The sequence below is a fragment of the Pimephales promelas genome, chromosome 15 (assembly GCF_988280905.1).
Source record: "Pimephales promelas chromosome 15, fPimPro1.hap1.1, whole genome shotgun sequence".
Lineage (NCBI taxonomy): Eukaryota > Metazoa > Chordata > Actinopteri > Cypriniformes > Leuciscidae > Pimephales > Pimephales promelas.
Genome location: NC_142783.1, coordinates 29,503,860 through 29,522,901, shown reverse-complemented (window position 1 = coordinate 29,522,901; position 19,042 = coordinate 29,503,860). Strand labels below are relative to the sequence as shown.

Genomic DNA, 19,042 nt, shown 5'->3' with positions numbered 1-19,042 from the left:
TCCTTCCGGTTTTTTTTTTTTTTCAATTTGCAGTGTTAATGCCAACTGCAAACATTTTGGCACAAGTGTGTATTTTTACTGAAACTGTACTATTTTACCCCAATTTCCTTTAATAAATCCTGTTGGCAAGGCTTCAAAATGTAAATTTACACTATTTCTTTCTCAGGTTTGGCCCATAAAACAAATACTTTATTCCTGTTTTTATTATTTATTTTTGCATTCTATTGAGTATTGTAGAGCCAATTGGATAAATTATGTGGGTGTGTTGGTATGGATGTCAGAGTATGGTTTGGATGTGTGTGTGCAATTAAAAAAACATAAAAATTCTGTGTATACATGCATGTAATTTTTGAGCGATTAAAAACTCTATGTACTGCAAATCACAAATCCAACCATGTGTGTATCAGGGGAGCTTTGCTGGCATCTAATGAAGAAAAAGGCTTTATGTGTTTCTGTTTGTTTTGTTTAGTTTTGTTTTTTGTTAGGCAATATGCCCCACAGACCTTCGGGGCCATATTAATCATTCCACACACCTGTTTTGTACATGTATGTTTATCATTACGACAAACAGATGTCATTTAACAACCTTGAACAACTTGTACATCTCATTTTCTTTTGAAGATTATAAAAATGATTATAGTGTTAAAATTGATTACTGTTTACCCTTAAAATGATCTTTAAGATTTAACAATTGAGATGTTAAGTTATGATTTGTAAGAATAGTCATAATAACACAAGCTCTGCTTGTTTGCACTGCATGCAGGTGTGTCTCCCTCATGTCTGTTTGGTTACAACTTCTTATCCGTACATTGTGTAAACATCTAAATTAATATGTTTAGGGAATATTTACATTGTAACTATATCTATAACTTTGTGTGGGCAGATTACAACAAATACTAGAAGTACACTGGGTGTTTCCCATTGCACTAGAATTAACTTGAAAGGTCCACATAATAGAAATGTACAGGCCTTAGCTTGTCAAAATGAGGACACAGGCTTGCCTTCCCCCTGAGAAAATATAAACCTGCACTTTTCTCTCAGTACAGCCTAAGCCTCAGGCACCCTTTACCAATCACAGTATGCACATAAAATAAATAAATAAAAATAAAATACATTAAACTCACACACACACAACAGACCAGTAGAGGGTCAATTTAAGCGCAGCATTATTTCACAGCATTCTAATACTAAACTGCCTAGGAAAAAAGCTTGATTATTATTAAAGAAAATATGCAATAGACTGTAAAAAGTAAAAAAATAATTAAGGAATGATGTTAGCACCCTTTCAAAATGAACTACAGATAATAAATTCCTGCAAGAACTCTAAAGATGATTTCTCCCAGTAACTTCTACCAGTAATGGTTTTGATAATATTCACAATATAAATACCCTATATAAGGTTTAAGCTAGTTCCAGACAAATATGTATGTTTGAGCTGTTTTAACTGAAAGCAACTTGCAGTTGCACTGACATATCTTAAAACATGTCAGTGCCATTGTTTTGTCTCAAGATTCACACCAGTAGTGTTTATTTTCTTCTAAGGCGCTTAATCTAAGCCTTGTCTGTGAAACCGGCCCTTATTTCATTTTAATCATTATATTGATTATTATTATTGTTAATTTATTTATTTTTTATTCATATTTATGCTTTAACAATAATAAAACGTTATTGTATGTAGCCTACTGTACAACTGTACAATGGGCGGTGAGTGACAGTCGGGCGGTCCAATAGAGCAGAAGTATTTCTTCTAACAGCTCCAGTGGGCGTGTCTAATGTAGTTCGGCGTGTGCGTGTGCGTGTATCTCTGTTAGTGTAGCTGTAGTATTTACAGCCCCACTGTCCTTCCCACAAGAATGCAGTTATTGTCATTTCCATTATTTTCCCAAAGGTTGCTTTACTGCAACAACCCCGTTTCTGTAATCCTGCTGTGATAGTCTCTTCTGTAGTATTCTGCATTAGTGTCACGCAGCGAGCAGAGGAAAGAGTGTGCGCTCCGTTCACGCGAGTAATGCCGTCTACGATGGAGGGCTCGTCGGAGGAAGGTGACCTGTTTACCGTCAAACACGAACTCAGAAACGGTAAATGAACGCCGGGCAGTCCGTCCTACGCTTGTTTTTTTAAGAAACAGCGCTAATATATCTTGGACTGGTATTGTTTTCGTTATATAATGGAAGAGACAGCTTTAATGTTAGCTGGTCGGCTAGTGTAAATGCATTAAGTGCTATTAGCAACCTATATTATGTATATTGATATATTTATCATCACAAATGTGGGTGCTTTGGGGTTGGAGGATGTTCTACATGAGCAATATTTCACATTCATAACCGCAGAAGTGCACTTGCATTTTCAGTGCGTGTCGTGTATGAAGCCGAGAGATATTAGTAAGAAATTAGATTGACATTGGAAGGGAAGTATTGTATTGTATGGAATGAATTGCATTTATAATGTGTCAGCGCTGTAATTAGTGTCTCAGTCATGACATGGACTTGAGTCCAAAGCAACCCAATTACTGGAGCTAATTTAATCTCTAGGGCCCCAATGATGTCTTTGTATAGTAAATGAAGTGACCTGGTGTGTGTCCTCACTTGCCTGTGTTAGTAAACTTGGTACAAATGCTTTGCAGGCACATAATATCTGTAACTTATGGTACGGTACAGTATTTTGTTGTCTCGTTACTTTTTACAGGCTCTGCAATCTCATTCCATTATACATTTTTTTACTACATTCAGTAACCTATACAATTGCACCCTGTTATTGTAAAAAAAAATGAGATACCAAATATTTGTTAAACTGTAGTTTGACATGTTCCAAATTTTTGTAACAAAAAGTTATACTTTTTAATATCTGCCTGCCAAAAGAAAAAAAAATGCTGTTTGAATTTAAATAGGCAAATCTTTAGAGACTTAGACTGAGTCATTATTACAGTGATGTTTCTAGCATGTTTGGCAACAGTTGATGTTTCAGATTATGTTTTTAGCATGTTTGGCAACCCTAATTGATTGTGTTGGAGTGTTTTGAGCTTTTCATTTCTTAAACAAGCATGTAGGAAGACACATCATGGCCATATTCCACCAGGATGACAATATCAAGATTCATCTGGCTCAAATTGGGAAATAATTTTCAAACATGAAATGACACCTCTGAGTCCAGACCTAAATTCACTGAAAGTCTTTGGGATGTATTGAAGTAGACTTTTCAGAGTGCTTGACTTTTGCAATGGTCAATACAAGATCTTGACCTAAAATAGACCCTTTTTTTTTGGTTGGGTAGTCTATAATAATTCAAAGTAATATATTTTGAGTCATCTATTGAATTCAACAATTAATTGTAGTACATTCATGTGTTTTTTTTTTATTCTTAACTAATTTAAATGGCAAAAAAACCAAAGATTTATCTTTGGTCCACATTTTCAGCACAAGTTATCGCAGTTTCAGAAAATACAACATGTCTTAAAGTTGACCCCTGTGACCTTTTTGTATTTTACTTAGGCATGACAAAAATTTAGTTTAACCTGATGAGGTTGATGATCAGTATTTTTTGAAGGTTAACAACCTCTTTTCACTGACCATTTTTTGAAGAGTTTCAGGCCCAATTTTGTACCCTATCCATAAAAATCGCCTGTAACTATCATTTGAGTATTTACTGTGCAACCCTGACACAGTAAATTTTGACTTCTGTATTATATCATTAAAATTGTTTTTTTAACTATTTTTTTTTTAACTAAAGACAAGAAGTCGCTCATAAGAAAGCACAATGGGGACCAAATTCCCTCCATTAAAGCCTTTGGATCCAGAGTGGAGAAAGTCAGGGTCTGGAAGCTTACAAACATTGTGGTTCCCATGGACCTCTGGGGTGGTTTCAAAGGGGTCTACGCACACTTTAAACATGCTGCTTGATATCCAGTCAGAGGATGTGGTAATGTTATTTGTTGTCTAAAATGTTATCTAAAATCAGATAATTGACTAAGACAGAGAAAGATCGCAGTTTTGCGTGAGATGCAGTGCTGCTGTGAGTGAGGATAACAGCAGGAATGCGTCCACCTCGCTGAGCAATCGACTGCATAAAACAAGCGACTTCACTTCAGCCCCAGCTAACGTGTAAACATATCCCACGCACATGCTCACGTTCTTCCATGCTCATTCATGAAGGCTGTTTTGTTTTCCCTGAATCATCAAGCTCTTCTTTATTTATGAGCGGGCCTACAAAGAATCAGTGCCTGCAAAACTCAGATTTCTACAGAATTCAAGTGCCTTAGTTTAATTCATAGTTCTGGCTCTTGTTTATTTACATTACCATTCAGAAGTTTGGTGTCAGCATCTTAAAGCTGCATTTATTTGATTAAAAATACAGTGAACTATTCAGTTTAAAGTAAATGTGTTCTGTTTTAATATATTTAAAAAAATGATTTACTACTATGATGCAAAGCTGAATTTTCAGCATCTTTAGTGTCACATGATCCTTCAGAAATCATTCTGATGTGCTGATTTGCTGCTTAAGAAACATTTCTTATTATTATCAATGTTGATAATTGATGTGCTGCTTAATTTTTTTTTGGAAACGGTGATGCATTTTTTTTCCAGAATTTCTTGATGAATAGAAAGTTTAAACAAATCTTTTCTGTCACTTCTGATACACTTATTGGACCCTTGCAGAATAAAAGTAAAAATCAGTAACACTTTATTTTACAGTTTCCTTGTTGCACGTGTTACATGTAGATACTATAGTAATAACTTTACATTACATGCAACTAACCCTAAACCCAACCCGTACATGAAGTTAATTCTCATCATTCACTTAAATGTTTAATAACACTGTAACATGGACACCTTAAAATAAAGTGTAACTAAAAAAAAACGTATTGAGCCCAAACAGCTGAACAGTAGTGTATTACATTATGTTTGGCTAATTTCAAAATAATTTCAGCTGACACATCATATTTACCATGTTTAAATTAGAGCTGGGCAGTTTTTTCCCTAAAAAAAATAAATCTGTGATTTTATTTTTATTTTTTCATAAAAAAAAATAGATTTACGATTCATTTCAAATCCCCCCCCCCCCCCCCCCCGCCAACTGTAAATATATTAAAAATATATATATTTATTGTATTTAATTAAAGTGCATCAACATAAACAAAAATACAAAGGCAAACCCTTTCTCTAACTGAAAAGTCACTGTGCAGTGTGCAACAAAGATTGTTAAACATCCAAATAATTTATAAGGGGAAGAAAAAAACAAACAAAAAAAACACTTTTTTTTTTAAAATATGAATCGATTTGACCTACCAACTCGATTTCCAAATCAAATCGATTTTTTTCCCCCAGCCCTAGCTTAAATATGGATAATAAACTGCATAATAAAGTCTACAGATTCCATCTGGACCTGTTTATACTGTATTTACAAACAGCTGCAGGCTTGTCCCAAGAGTTGGCCATTTTGACCATAATTTCTTTTCTCACTGTTGTGAGAAAGTGGCAAGGGTTCAAGTAACCGAAGTTGTGAAGGTTTACGGGAGGTTTTCTTGTATGATATCCAAGTGAAAAACACGATTTCTTGGCTGCGTGACCTGATGGATGTGTTTAAATCTCTCCCCAGCCAATCTGACTGGTCACGTGGAGCGTGTGGGCATTGAGAACTTTGAGCTGCTGAAAGTGCTGGGAACAGGAGGTCAGTGGTGGTTCAAGTATGCGAACCCTGTGTTCTCTGCGTATCCTTGTTCCTACTCCACTAACAAATCGTTCTCCTCCTCCGGGCAGCCTACGGCAAGGTGTTCTTGGTTCGCAAGGTGAGCGGCCATGATTCGGGTAAACTGTATGCCATGAAGGTGCTGAAAAAGGCCACTATTGTGCAGAAGGCGAAGACGGCAGAACACACACGCACGGAGAGACAGGTCCTCGAGCACATCAGACAATCTCCTTTCCTGGTTACACTCCATTATGCCTTCCAGACAGACACCAAACTGCATCTCATTCTAGGTACGTTGACGCTCTCTCTCCCGTGTGGATTTGCTTCGATTTTTCTTTTGCATTTAATAGAGTGCAATCTGTTCAGCAGAACTTTTGTCTGCATTGGTCACCAGTATTGTTACAGTGAAGTATGGGTGTCTAATAGTGCTCTACGAAGTGGACTTTATAGGGTATTTGCCATCAAGTGTGATTCAGTCATTAGAAGCATTTAGTCATTCTGACTGCAAATACGGTAGCTTAGTGAGCAAGTGTTACTGATATCTCACTTCACAGGAACTGGGCAGGGAAATTTACCCATCAGTCATTGTGCACAACCTCAGGCATTTTTATTCAGCTTAATTAACCTCGGATGTGGTTTACTGAGCAATACGAGGGACTGTATGAAGTGAACTAGAAATGTGACCTTTTGAAAACCATTATTACAATGTCCAACTGTTATAACAGTTGTATTATTATAAATATTATTAACATCGTAGCAGTATTTTATTCATTTTTATTATAAAAAAATATTATTATTTTATTAAAATGTGTTTATTTTACAAAATTCAGGGATTCAAGTTTGTAATTTTTTTAAACAAATATATAATACTATATTTATATTTGTATATAAATACACATACACTACTGTACAGAAATTTTTGAAAGAAGTGTCTGTGTTCACCAAACCTGCATTTATTTGAACAAAAATAGCCCAAAACAATAATATTGTGAAATGCTATTACAATTTAAAATAATTTTAATATGTAATTTATCATTACTCCAGTCTTTAGTGTCAGATGATCCTTAGATCAATTTATTACATCCTTATTGAACAAAATAAGTAATTTCTTTACAAAAAAAGTAATCTTTCTGATGCCCACGCCAAACTGTACCTTTTTAATTTATTTAAATTTATCTGAATTAATTATTTGAGTGAAAAAAATAGTTTAAACCTTTTTATATTATAAATAATCAAACTTGAAACCCCATATCTGTGTGACTGAAGTGTTGTTTGAAGAGCTGAAGGGCTATCTATTCTGAGTGTGTAGAATAGATAACAGGGGACACCCTGTGACCCTGTGAATTGTAACACAGTTTATTTGCTATAATAATGAAAAGCAGAAGTAAAGCCTGTATACCCCCACTGAAACTCTTGGCTTTTGTGGTATTGCATGGAACCGACGTCAGCATTTTGCAGTAACTGCACAATACCAGGTGCATTTGAAATATAAAACTGTTGCAATTTTGTTTTCTATATTTTTAAATCATAGACTATGTGAATGGAGGTGAGCTCTTCACACACTTGGTCCAAAGGGTTCGCTTTAAAGAGCAAGAGGTTACCTTGTACAGTGGGGAGATTGTACTAGCACTGGAGCACTTGCATAAGGTAAAATTGCACACTTATTTTCACTCTCCATTTCCTTTGCAATCTGACTGAACGGTGCCTCATATCGAGGGAGTAGTAAAAGAAGCTCCTTCCTTTACTCAGGAGGAAGTACTTCTCTCTCCTGCCGACTCAGATCAATTCCAAATCCTCACTCAGATAACCAGGCCAGGTCGCATGTATCTGCAGTGCTCAAAATTTCTCGAATGCTGTGTTTACAGAAAGAGGAAGAGAAGGGTTTTTAATGCATGCTTGTTCTGTGCACAACAGCCATTATTCAGTTGCCCTGAGGCGATTAGACTTTGTAGAAAGGACCATGACAGTGAGATTAACTTTGTTTTGGTTCAGTCTCATTTTTTGCCATTTCCTATTATGTTGCCATTTATTATTTATTAAAGTAGCAGTATATTTTCCAGGTAAATGGCTGCATTTTATGACCCCAAACAAGTTGAGGTTATAAACTCAGCAGTCGAACAACTAATTTTCGCAAGGACGAAAAAAGAAGTAATGAATGATGACATGAAATTGAAGTATTTTTTCTGACATCTAAATATAAGACCTTATTCGGTTCTGTTTGTTTTTCAGCTAGGAATCGTCTACAGAGATCTAAAGCTTGAGAATATACTTCTTGATTCAAACGGTCACATTGTGCTGACGGACTTTGGCCTTAGTAAGGAATTTCATGAGGTGAGTTTGTCTTTATATATTTTTCTTTTTTTAGAAACTCATTTTGCCAGTTCTCCCAATTTTATCAACAAATAAATTGTCAAAATCACTGTGTTTGTTCAAAAACATTATGTATTTTAAAATTCTGTCAGGTAAGCTGATAATGCTTGTCACGTTATGGTAAATAACCAATAAATGGCAAATATTATAAATCTATACTATTTTGTCTTAAATATAAATTGAAATCAATTGTTTCAATGCTACAGGTGAATTTAGGCAAAACAACCTAAATTTAAAAAATGTTCAAAACTACATTTAGTAGTGTCTTTAAAGATTACATTTAAATGTGCATTAGGTAATGGCAAAGGTAAAACATTTTTTACACACACACACAGAAACACAATATTGGGTATAACCTATCAATATATTGTGCATCTCCAAAGTACAATGTTCCCTCTAAACTTCACTTGAAGGGAGATTAAAACTTTTTCAACGTTTCAACTGGAGTCTGTTTGCATATGCACTTTTCTTCGGTATGGAAGTGAAACTGAGAGAAATAATGTGCAGAAATACACAGTGCTGAATAATTCATGAGATAAAGACTGCATCTTCCTAGTTCATAGTAACTGGATTAGGATTATTTCTCATACAATTCTGGATCAGATAATTTATAATTGTGGTTATTGAAAAGCATGCTCGGAGTCAGGGCAGAACATCACAGATACAGATAAGTGCCGTGCGGTGTGCAAAACTGCTTGTTAGGCGGATCTGCCACAAAACCATGTGTGCAAACAAACATATGTGGGAGCCATCAGATAAGTTGCTGTCCAGCCAAGGACAAAAATGCCAAAAAGGCTTTATAAGTAAAAGTGTATCACATACTTGAAAGGTTATCATTTGTGCACACTGCCATAGAAAAAAGACGAGCACTGATTTCACCCATTGCTTCAAGAACCATACATATATATATTGTGAATAATTGCTTCTATTTAAAATAATTTAATATATTTAAAATGTTTATTCCTGTGATGATGATGCAGAATTTTCAGCATCATTACTCCAGTCTTCAGTGTCACATGACCCATTCTAACATGCTGATTTGGTGCTCAAAGTAGTTATAAAATGTTTTGCTGCTTAATATTTATTTTGAAAACTGTGATGCATTTTTTTCAGGATTCTTTAAATAGGAAGTTGAATAGAACAGCGTTAATTTGAAACTGAATTAAAAAACAAAAAAAATAAACAGTAATGTATATTTAAATATATTTGTGAATATTAGTATATTTTTTTTTAGTTACTGTAAAAATGTAATGCACTCAAACCTCCGAAACTCAAATGCCATAATAAATAAATTGTGTTTCTTTATTGTGAAAAAGTTTCTTTGTTATGAATGACCCATTGAACTTGTTGCATGGGGTGTTTCTTCTCAGATGGTTAGCCACATGGGTTTGTCCAAAAATAGTTGTTGTTTTTTTTTTACTGGAACATTATGTTTTATGAGTAACATGCCAGTTTGAGAACTACTGGGAGGGTATAAACAAGTTATTTAACTAGACAGGCCAACAAGTGTTTAATATTTCACAGCTGCTGTTGTCATGACATTTGGAACATCTCAGTACTCAAACTTTCAAGTATGCTTGAAAAGAGAGGATTTATATAAAAACATTAAAGGTACACTATGTAACCATGCATGCATTTAGAGAAAATATATTGATTTGTTTGTGCTTTGGCTCTGCGTGACTATGCGGATGAAGATGGTTCTTTCTCATATGTAAAAAAAGAGAGAGATTATATTACTACTCAGCTCTACTGTAGCTTTACCCATTAACAGACACGTTACTTCCTTAAAAAGAAATTCAAGCACAAAAACATAATGAAATGACAATTAACTCTGTTATCTGTTCAATAAAATACCTTACTCACCTTTTGAGTAATAAAAACACCATCTCCACTTTTGACAACATTTTAAATCCCTCAGTTCTTAAAAATGTTGATTCTTGTTTTATTATAAGTTCTGTCGCATTCTCTTTTTGCCAGCAGACTCTCCTCTTTTCGGCCTTTGTTTTTTAAAATGTGAGATTCCCTGGAGGTTGGAGGTTAGCTGCTCCATGTCAGTCTTTCTCACTCATTGTGACAACTAGCCTATGCCACTCCCACACCGTGTCAGAGTAGCTGGAGCAACTTTTCTCTATTTACGGATATGACAAGACACACACGGGCGAGTGATGCATGCATGCATGCATGCAATGCAACCATCCTGTCAGGTCTAAAATACAAACACTTATAACAGGCTTAACATAGTGAATCAGAGTAACACAAAAACATGTTTTGGAAGAAGGATTGATGATATTAACTCATTATTTAAATACTTAGTGTACCTTTAAAATGTCCCTTTAAACTGTTCCTCATTAAAAATGGCCAAACTTTTACTTTTCTAAATTTGTGTTATATGTTGAAAGATCTGTATTGAGAGAGTTCTTGTTGCTTCATTGTCTGGGGTTTTTGGCATTTATGCATTAGAAGATCTGACCAATTCTTAGCTGTTTCTTAGCTAACAAATGATTGTTTATTCCTGGGGACCACCCAATATCCTGCACATGTCCTGTCCTGCTCTGTCAGAGATGTTCTGTTTGATGTTTCAGTAGCTCACGGTGAACCTTCCGCCGTCCCATGGATGCAATTATAGCACAAGGCTGTTTACTCAATGCCGTAATCGCTTATCATGCATGTTATGATCGTGCTCTTTATTATAAAAGATTATATTAACTTTTTGTTTTTCTCATTTTGACCTTTGTTGTACCAGCTAACAACCCATTTCAGCCAGAATTTATTTTACGAGGGTGGTTTGAAAACACGCCTGCGACTATTAAGACTTTATAGCGTACAGTTAAACTAGCACACATAAAACGAGTAAATTCTTCCGGCAGAAAAGTTCTGATTATGAGATACATCAAAATAAATGCAATTAATAAATGTACTCAGGAACTTTTAATTATAAAAGCCATGTGCTTGTATCGGTTTTCAAATGTGGCAAGATTGTTAAATGCTCATAGGATATTAAAGAAGATTGTTCCAGATGTTTTCATGTATTTCATTCCATAATACTGCATAATTCAGAAAGCAGTTTTGCCCAATTTAGAAAGCACAGATGGTGCGTTTAGTCTAAGACACAACGCCATCTAAGTGCAGTAATTATTTATTCTAGACTGAAGAATCTTGTTTCGATGTCTAGGTTTACATTTAATTGTATTTTTAACTTTTGAAAGACTGTGTTGCTATTGAAGTGTACTTGGAAACAGACTAATATGAAATGATACTCTCAAAAGTTTGGGGTCAGTAAGATTTTCTTTTTGAAAAAAAAAATAATACTTTTTTATTTAGCAAGGACACATTTAATTGATCGATTATAATGTTCCTGTTTTAAAAGAATGCTGTTTGTTTGATGTCTAGTCATTAAAGAAATATTAAACAGAATTGTTTTCAACATTGATAATAATAATTTTTCTTGAGCATCAAATTAGCATAATTTAGCATGATTTCTAAAGGATCATGTGACACTGAAGACTGGAGTAATGATGCTGAAAATTCAGCTTTACCATTACAGGAATAAATTACATTTTAAAATCTATTCAAATAAAAAAACAACACAACACTTATTTTTTTTACTATATTTTTGATCAAATAAATGAGCATAAGAGACATTTAAAAATCTTGCCAACTCTAAATTTTGGAAATATTTAAATAACTTCTGACCGTTACTGTCAGCAGTGTATGCACATACAGAAGTCAAAACTGATGTATAAAGTTCCACATAATACTTTAATGATCATAATCCACAGGAAAATAGTCCAAAAGAAACTCCAACGTGACTGGACATGAATGAATTACCATGACAACAAAAGAGTGGCGGGAAAATAGAACAAAGGACAACAGGAACTAATGAATACAAACTAAAAGTCTGTGAAAACAACAACTAGCTGAACACAATTGTGGCAGTTACAGCAATGCCAGCTCATGACCAAACTTGTGTGAAAAAATAGTTTGCTTTTTCTGGTAACACTTTATATTAGGTGTCCTTAACTACTTGCATAAAAAATGTGTACGATGTACTTATACGGGTAATTAGGGATAGGTGTGGTAGTATGGGTATAGGTTTAAGGGTGGGTTAAGGGAAGGGTCAACAGTGTAATTATACAGTAGATGCAATCACAAAATATGCAGGTGTTATTTAAATATAAGTAGAATGTAAAAACATGTACTCAATAAATGCATTGTCTCAAATGATTAACTGAAATATTAGTTTATAGAAGTTAAATACACCTAATATAAAGTGATGCCAGTTTTGAAAAAGTAGAAAATAGAAATTCTCTCTTTCTGTGTGAATTTTGAGTTCAAAACTGATTGGTCTTTAGTTAGTGAACATTGTGAGATGACGCTTCCACTGTAGTAGATAACAGGATTATGGTAGATTTATGAGAATTTGTGTTTTGAATTGTGTAAACGCCTTCGCATTCATTATATATTGAATCATAACTTGTTGTAATGGTGTAACATGGTGTAATTACTGATATCCAGCCCTAAACAGCACATTCATTTATATCTACACTTCTAAAAAAAAATAAAAAGGCAAATGTAAAAACTGAAAGAAACAGTACCGTCTTTTTAAAACAGGTTTTTACAAACAGTAAAATAAATACTTTTTTTTTGTCTTGTAGGTGGAGAGGACTTATTCCATCTGTGGCACTATTGAGTACATGGCGCCTGAGATTGTAGCAGGAGGAGAGTCAGGACATGACAAGGTAAAGTGAACCGCTCTCCATCCACACACATGTTCTTTTTGTAAAAATTAAATTTTTTAAATTATACACCGCAGCTTTAAGTTTATTGAAGACTTTATTGAACAGCGATTCATTCATTCATTCATTCATTTATTTATTTAAATGATCCAGCATACATTTGAATGTGCTGTTGGGAATATAACCAGTGGGATGTACCGATGTTCTCCTGTAGGCGGTGGACTGGTGGAGCATGGGAGTTCTGATGTATGAGCTGTTGACCGGAGGCTCTCCTTTCACTGTTGATGGCAATGAGAACTCTCATTCTGAAATTGCCGAGTAAGACCAGCACATATGTACACCAATACGTGATGCGATGAGAAGTTTAAGGAATTTAAAGTGATAGTTCACCCTAAAATGAAAATTCTGTCATCATTTAACATCAGTCACCCTCAAGTTGTTCCAAACCTATATGAATTTCTTTCTTCCACTGAACACAGAGGAAGACATTTTGAAGAATGTCAGTAACCAATCTATTGATGGTTTGGGTTTGGAACAACTTGAGGGTGAGTAAATGATGACAGAACTTTCATTTTTGGCTGAACTATCCCTGTAACTATTTTGATTATGATTGTTCTAAACTCTGGTTCAATTAAGTTCTTTGTTAACCTAAATAAAAAAATATACTTATTTCATTTGTTAATTTTGATACTTACTAAAATAAGTAAAAACTACACTGATTTTAGTATCATAAGCCTACATATACATCATTTTTATTTATTTATTTCTTATTAATTTTAAATTGGACATGATGAAATTCGATGACTGATAAGAGTAATTTATTCAAGAATCGGACTTAAATGGATCTGAAAGCGCATGGATTTTAAACGGATCTGAAAATGAACATTTTTAAATGGTTGCTTTTTTGTGGAACTTGCTCTGCATAAAAACTTTTTTTTTTTTGGTTCTTGTTCTCTGAACGCCTTTATGTGGTTTCATTTAGTTAGAAGTCCAAGTCGAAAACATGAATTGAGAATTTGGTTGCATCAGCATGTTTACAAAATAGCATCAAATTACCTACTTAAAGCTGCAGTTTTTAAAAAAATACAAATCTGCAGGCAGGGTACGGTTTTGATGAATTCTCTCTCTTTGCCCAATAGGAGAATTATGAAAAAGGATCCTCCATTCCCCAAAGACATGGGGCCTCTGGCCAAAGACATTATCCAGCGACTGCTAATCAAAGACCCAAAGAAGAGGCTGGGCTCTGGCCCCTCAGGGGCCCAGAATGTGAAAAGCTATCCATTTTACCAGGCAAGAGTTTTTTTCCACAAAAATTAATTTTAAAAGAGAAGTACTACTATTTCCCTTGTCATTTCCTTGGCTTGTTAAAGTTCATTCAGTCTTTCAGGGACCAACATAATTTTTTTTTACTTTTGTTGCTTCAGAAAATGAATTGGGAGGATTTAGCTGCTAAGAAGGTTCCAGCTCCTTTTAAACCTGTAATTCGCGATGAGCTGGATGTGAGCAACTTTGCAGAGGAGTTTACGGAGATGGACCCGACCTACTCTCCAGCAGCACTTCCAAATAACTGTGACCGCATCTTCCAGGTAGGGGAATTAATAACTATTCTGTAATGGCATATATTTTTGGTCTTTTCAGGTTGGGCTGCTCTATAGGCGCTTTTCCACTGCATAGTACGGTATGGTTCGGCTCAGTACGCTTCGACTCGGCGCGGAACAGTTCGGATCGCTTTGCGTTTCCACTGCAGTAGTACCCCTTCAAAGTGTGTGGGACTGATCGTTATTTGCGCGCGCCTCTACTGCCATGACATTATCAAGCGCCACATTTTCAAACCCACAACACAGGAACAATGGAGACTATCGAGGGATGGTGTTCCTGATTCTCGGTATGTGGTTGTTTTTAACTGCTAGACGGAAAAATGTGTTTAAAATGAGGCTGATGGCAGCAAAACAAAAATACTGCTAAAAAAGTGTCTCGTGTCTCGTGTCGCAAATCCAATGACGCTAGTAGTGACGCTGGCAGTGACGATTCTGTCTGACCAATCAGTGATCTGCAGTGTTTCACGTCACATTTTAGTACCGGTACGGTTTGCTTGGAACCTCAACAGACCAGGTACCATTTAAAGCGACCTGAAGCGAACCGTACTGTACCGTACCATGCAGTGGAAAAGCACCACAAGTGAGACGTACCGAACCGAACCGTACCGTACTATGCAGTGGAAAAGCGCCTTAACATGATGCTCTAACACAATATTCTAATAGTCAGCAACAATAATTATCATGAGTTTTTACATTGACTTCACCAAGTCAATGTAATTGCAGATTCACCAAGGCTGCAAATATTTGACCAAAAATACAGTAAAAAACTATTAAAAAAAAAAAGAATTATATATATATATGAATACAGTATATATACACAGTATATATATATATATATATATATAAGTTTTTATTATTTGACTTTGATTTATAATTTATTCATTGACAAAGCTGATTTTTCAGCAGTCTTTACTCTAGTCTTCAGTGTCACATGATCTTTCAGAAAACATTCTAATATCCTGATTTGCTGCTCAAGAAACATTGCTTATTATTATCATCAATGTTGAAAGCAGTTGTGCTGATTAATGTTTTTGTGTGAACCATGATACATTTTTGTTTGGATTCTTTGATGAATAGAAAATTTCAAAAGAACAGCATTTATTTTAAACGTGATTTTGTTGTAACATCATTAATGTCTTTATTGTCACATTTGTTCAATTTATTGCATGCTTTCATAAAAGTGTTGATGTCTTAAAAAATCTTACCGACAACGTCTGGAAATATAATCAATTTTCACTCATAAATATTTCAGCGTTTGAGCAGAATAATCCCAAAATGTCAGGTGATTCCTTTTGCCAAGCCAGTACATCAGAAATCACTAATGTTGGCAAATGTGTGATGATTTACCTAAACCAATGTTGATTCACATTGAGCATTTATTTATGACACTGAGAATGAATTTGTGCACACGAGTGGACGCTTGATGTCGCGTTAGGATATAATTGTTCAGTTAACCCTTTATTATTAGTAAGCAGGAAGTACTGAAGAGGAAATGGGCAAGTCAGCCTTTATAATGATCACTTATGCAACGTGAGCCCGGCTGTCTGTGTTGGTATTCAGATGAATTAGAGCTCTTTTGGAGATGTAATTATGGTGATATGGAGATGGTTTCAAGCATCAGATGTGAATGACTATTTTTGATGCGGCTTGATCCATAACGTTGCCTATAGCATGATGCCAGCTGAAATGGAAGGCTGCGAAAGAGATGGTGTCTATGATTGCCTTCTGAATCCTTCAGTCTGGCGGATTAATGCCGCCATTAAACGGCTCTGTCGTGGAATAAAAGGTCGGCGTCTGCGAGAACAACCATGTCTGGCTCAATTACTCCTTCAACCTTTGATTACCAACTTCATCTTGGCTTTTCTGAGCGTTCGCCTTTCATGTGCGCTGGAATTTTGATCCTTCATAATTCTCGGGCGGTACAATTGCAGCGACGTCTGCAATGATAACTTTCGAAACGCTCCACCACGCACACACACACACACACACACACACGCATAGCCGCTTATAAACCCAGCCACCCCCTCAAACTCCTCACAAACTGAAATTAAGCTGCATTAGAGGACTGTGATAATTTGAAAAGCAGGGCAATCAAATACCTTGGCTTAGCAATTAAAAGCATTTCAACCATTCATCTCCTCATCCTTCCGTCCAGCCATCCTCTCATCCAGCCAGCCACTCTTCCGCCCATGTAGCACACAGCTGCAGTCTGGCCGCGTAAGTGGGACATGGGCTGGCGGAGGCTTTATTTAGATGGGCGCACATGATGCAGTCGTCGTCGCAAACAATGTGACTGGAGTCCCTCAGCATGTAGGATTTGCACAAATGCAAAAGGCTGTGCTGTTAGAGTTCCTTCAGTGACCCTGATACTTCCTCTGCATTAGTGAGTGTGTTTATAGATGTTTGTATCTGCAGGGCTATTCCTTCATGGCTCCCTCCATCCTTTTTAAGAGGAATGCGGTGATGGACGACTCGGCTTTGCTGTGCGGCGGGTCAGAGAGGCCGGGCTCTGCTGCTGTTGCCCGTAGTGCTATGATGAAGGTCAGTCTGCATATTGCTGTGTTGTAAAAACATTACAACATTTAAAGCTGAAGTGTACCATTTTTTTATTTTAAATGACTTCCTCCCATCCCGATTTATTATGCAGCGACAACTGTAAGTAAGCAATTTGTTGGTTGATTTCACCAAAAAGTGTAAACATTTATATGCTAGTCCAAGTTCGACCAATGGAAAATGGGTGAAATGTTTCAAACAGGTTTCCCAAACATTCATTATTTTTACAAAAACACTAATGGCCAAACCAGCAAATTGGTTTTAGGGAGTGATAGACCAATACACTAGCGTTTTTCAATCGACGGGTGTCAATCAATTATTGTTTATCTGATGCAAGACTTTTATTTTGAAAGGCACGCATGAAAACTGTTCACTCTTCTGTCAGACACACTGCGCATTCAGTAGCTACTTTGAAATGAGATGTTGTCTGACTATATGTCAGTATCATTATTTTAACATTATTTTCATAACTTGTTACTAAATAAAAAGTCTCACACTTCAGAAAAACAAACTACACTGTCCTGTCAGACGTTATGCTATTATACTATTAAACTTTTCACTTGCGCACGCTGTATATAACTTCACTTTAAACAGCAAATCAAATTATGAGCTTGCAACGTTGTGGTTATGTTGTCAATTATTAAGCCATGAAATTATCAAAAAGAACTAATAAATTACGTATCCGGTACGTTGTGTGTTACCTGGGACATATTTGCATGCAGGCTTTACGTTCATTCTATTCATTAGGGTCAATGTTCATATGTTTTATTAACAGATCGTGTTAATAAAAGTATATTGCATGAGCTCATTTCGTCCATTAGATCGAAAGATGTGAAAAAAACACAAGCAAACATGTACCCACCCATAGACCCTCCCATTGAAGAAATTAGGACAGAAGAGGTCAAAAGTGGACAAAAGAGACTGACACGTTTACAAAACAGGTGTAAACGTGAATGCATCTTCCTCTTCTACTTGTGATTAGATCGACCAAAACGCATCTTAATACCAGATTTAAAAAGGGCCCTAGTCCCTTGATTATTTATCAAAATAAAGCTACAAAATGGGTTGTTCAGAAATCATTGTGGTTGTGACATCATCAGAACCGCAGGCACATTAACACATGACTTCCTACGCTTGCAACAGTTACGCATTAACGGTTACTTGACTTGAACGTTAGTTTGAAATTCACCCGAATATAGTAAGGAGACTAGCCAATCAAAACAGAGGTCATTATATGTTAAAGGTACCCTAACAAAAAACTGTCTAAGTCTAAGGGGCAGACAGAGAGTGATGTGAAAGTATAATACAATTGTATTGGTGCAAGAAACCCTGATTAACATTATGAGCAGATTTTTGGGCTAATAAACAAAGGGCTACACAAGTGTAGAACAGGGGTGTCAAACACAGTTCCTGGAGGGCTTCTGTCCTGCAGGGTTTAGCTGAAAAACCCTAATTAAACACCTGAACCTGCTAATCAAGATCTTCCGGATTACTAGAAACTTCCAGGCAGCTGTTTTGGAGCTAAAATCTGCAGGACAGTGACGAGGAGCATAGTTTAACACGTAGTGTAGAATATGGTCCCTTTAAGTAAATAATCCCATCGCCTTTCCTTGACCTCTAAACTTCTGACAAACTGACCACAGGACTCGCCGTTCTACATGAACTACGAGATGGACCTGAGGGAGAACGCTCTGGGAGAGGGAAGCTTCTCCATCTGCAGACAATGCACTCACAAGAAGACCGGACAAAAATATGCTGTAAAAATTGTCAGTAAAAGGTACCGACTATGCAGCCTGACAATAGAATATTTTTTATGTATTTAAAGTTCAGTTATATTATATAATAGTCATGGAAGTGATTTGTTGTGCTCATTTATTGTTCTGCAGAATGGAGGCACAAACGCAGAAAGAGATCGCCGCACTCAAACTCTGTGACGGACACCCCAACATAGTCAAACTACACGAAATCTACCATGACCAGGTATGACAGTGTTTGAGACTGAAACCTAGAGCTCCTGTGCACATCAAAGCCTCATTCATTCAAAGAACTGGGCTAGTCTGAAGAAGTTTGAACCCTCTTTGTCCTCACACCTGCCCCAGATTT

At 36.0% G+C, this 19,042-nt stretch overlaps 1 protein-coding gene across 1 annotated transcript in view; it reads left to right on the top strand.

The window, feature by feature from the left end:
• Window positions 1–1,791: 1,791 nt before the first annotated feature.
• Window positions 1,792–19,042, top strand: part of rps6ka5 (ribosomal protein S6 kinase A5) — a 29,356-nt gene continuing 12,105 nt past the window's right edge. Inside the window, exons 1-12 of the mRNA XM_039667309.2 lie at window positions 1,792–2,078; window positions 5,593–5,664; window positions 5,754–5,972; window positions 7,214–7,329; window positions 7,912–8,013; window positions 12,708–12,791; window positions 13,003–13,106; window positions 13,928–14,078; window positions 14,213–14,374; window positions 16,802–16,927; window positions 18,583–18,716; window positions 18,826–18,919. Of these exons, the coding sequence (XP_039523243.2) occupies window positions 2,009–2,078; window positions 5,593–5,664; window positions 5,754–5,972; window positions 7,214–7,329; window positions 7,912–8,013; window positions 12,708–12,791; window positions 13,003–13,106; window positions 13,928–14,078; window positions 14,213–14,374; window positions 16,802–16,927; window positions 18,583–18,716; window positions 18,826–18,919 (1,434 nt within the window). The 5' untranslated portion in view covers window positions 1,792–2,008. The remainder of the gene's footprint in view (window positions 2,079–5,592; window positions 5,665–5,753; window positions 5,973–7,213; window positions 7,330–7,911; window positions 8,014–12,707; window positions 12,792–13,002; window positions 13,107–13,927; window positions 14,079–14,212; window positions 14,375–16,801; window positions 16,928–18,582; window positions 18,717–18,825; window positions 18,920–19,042) is intronic.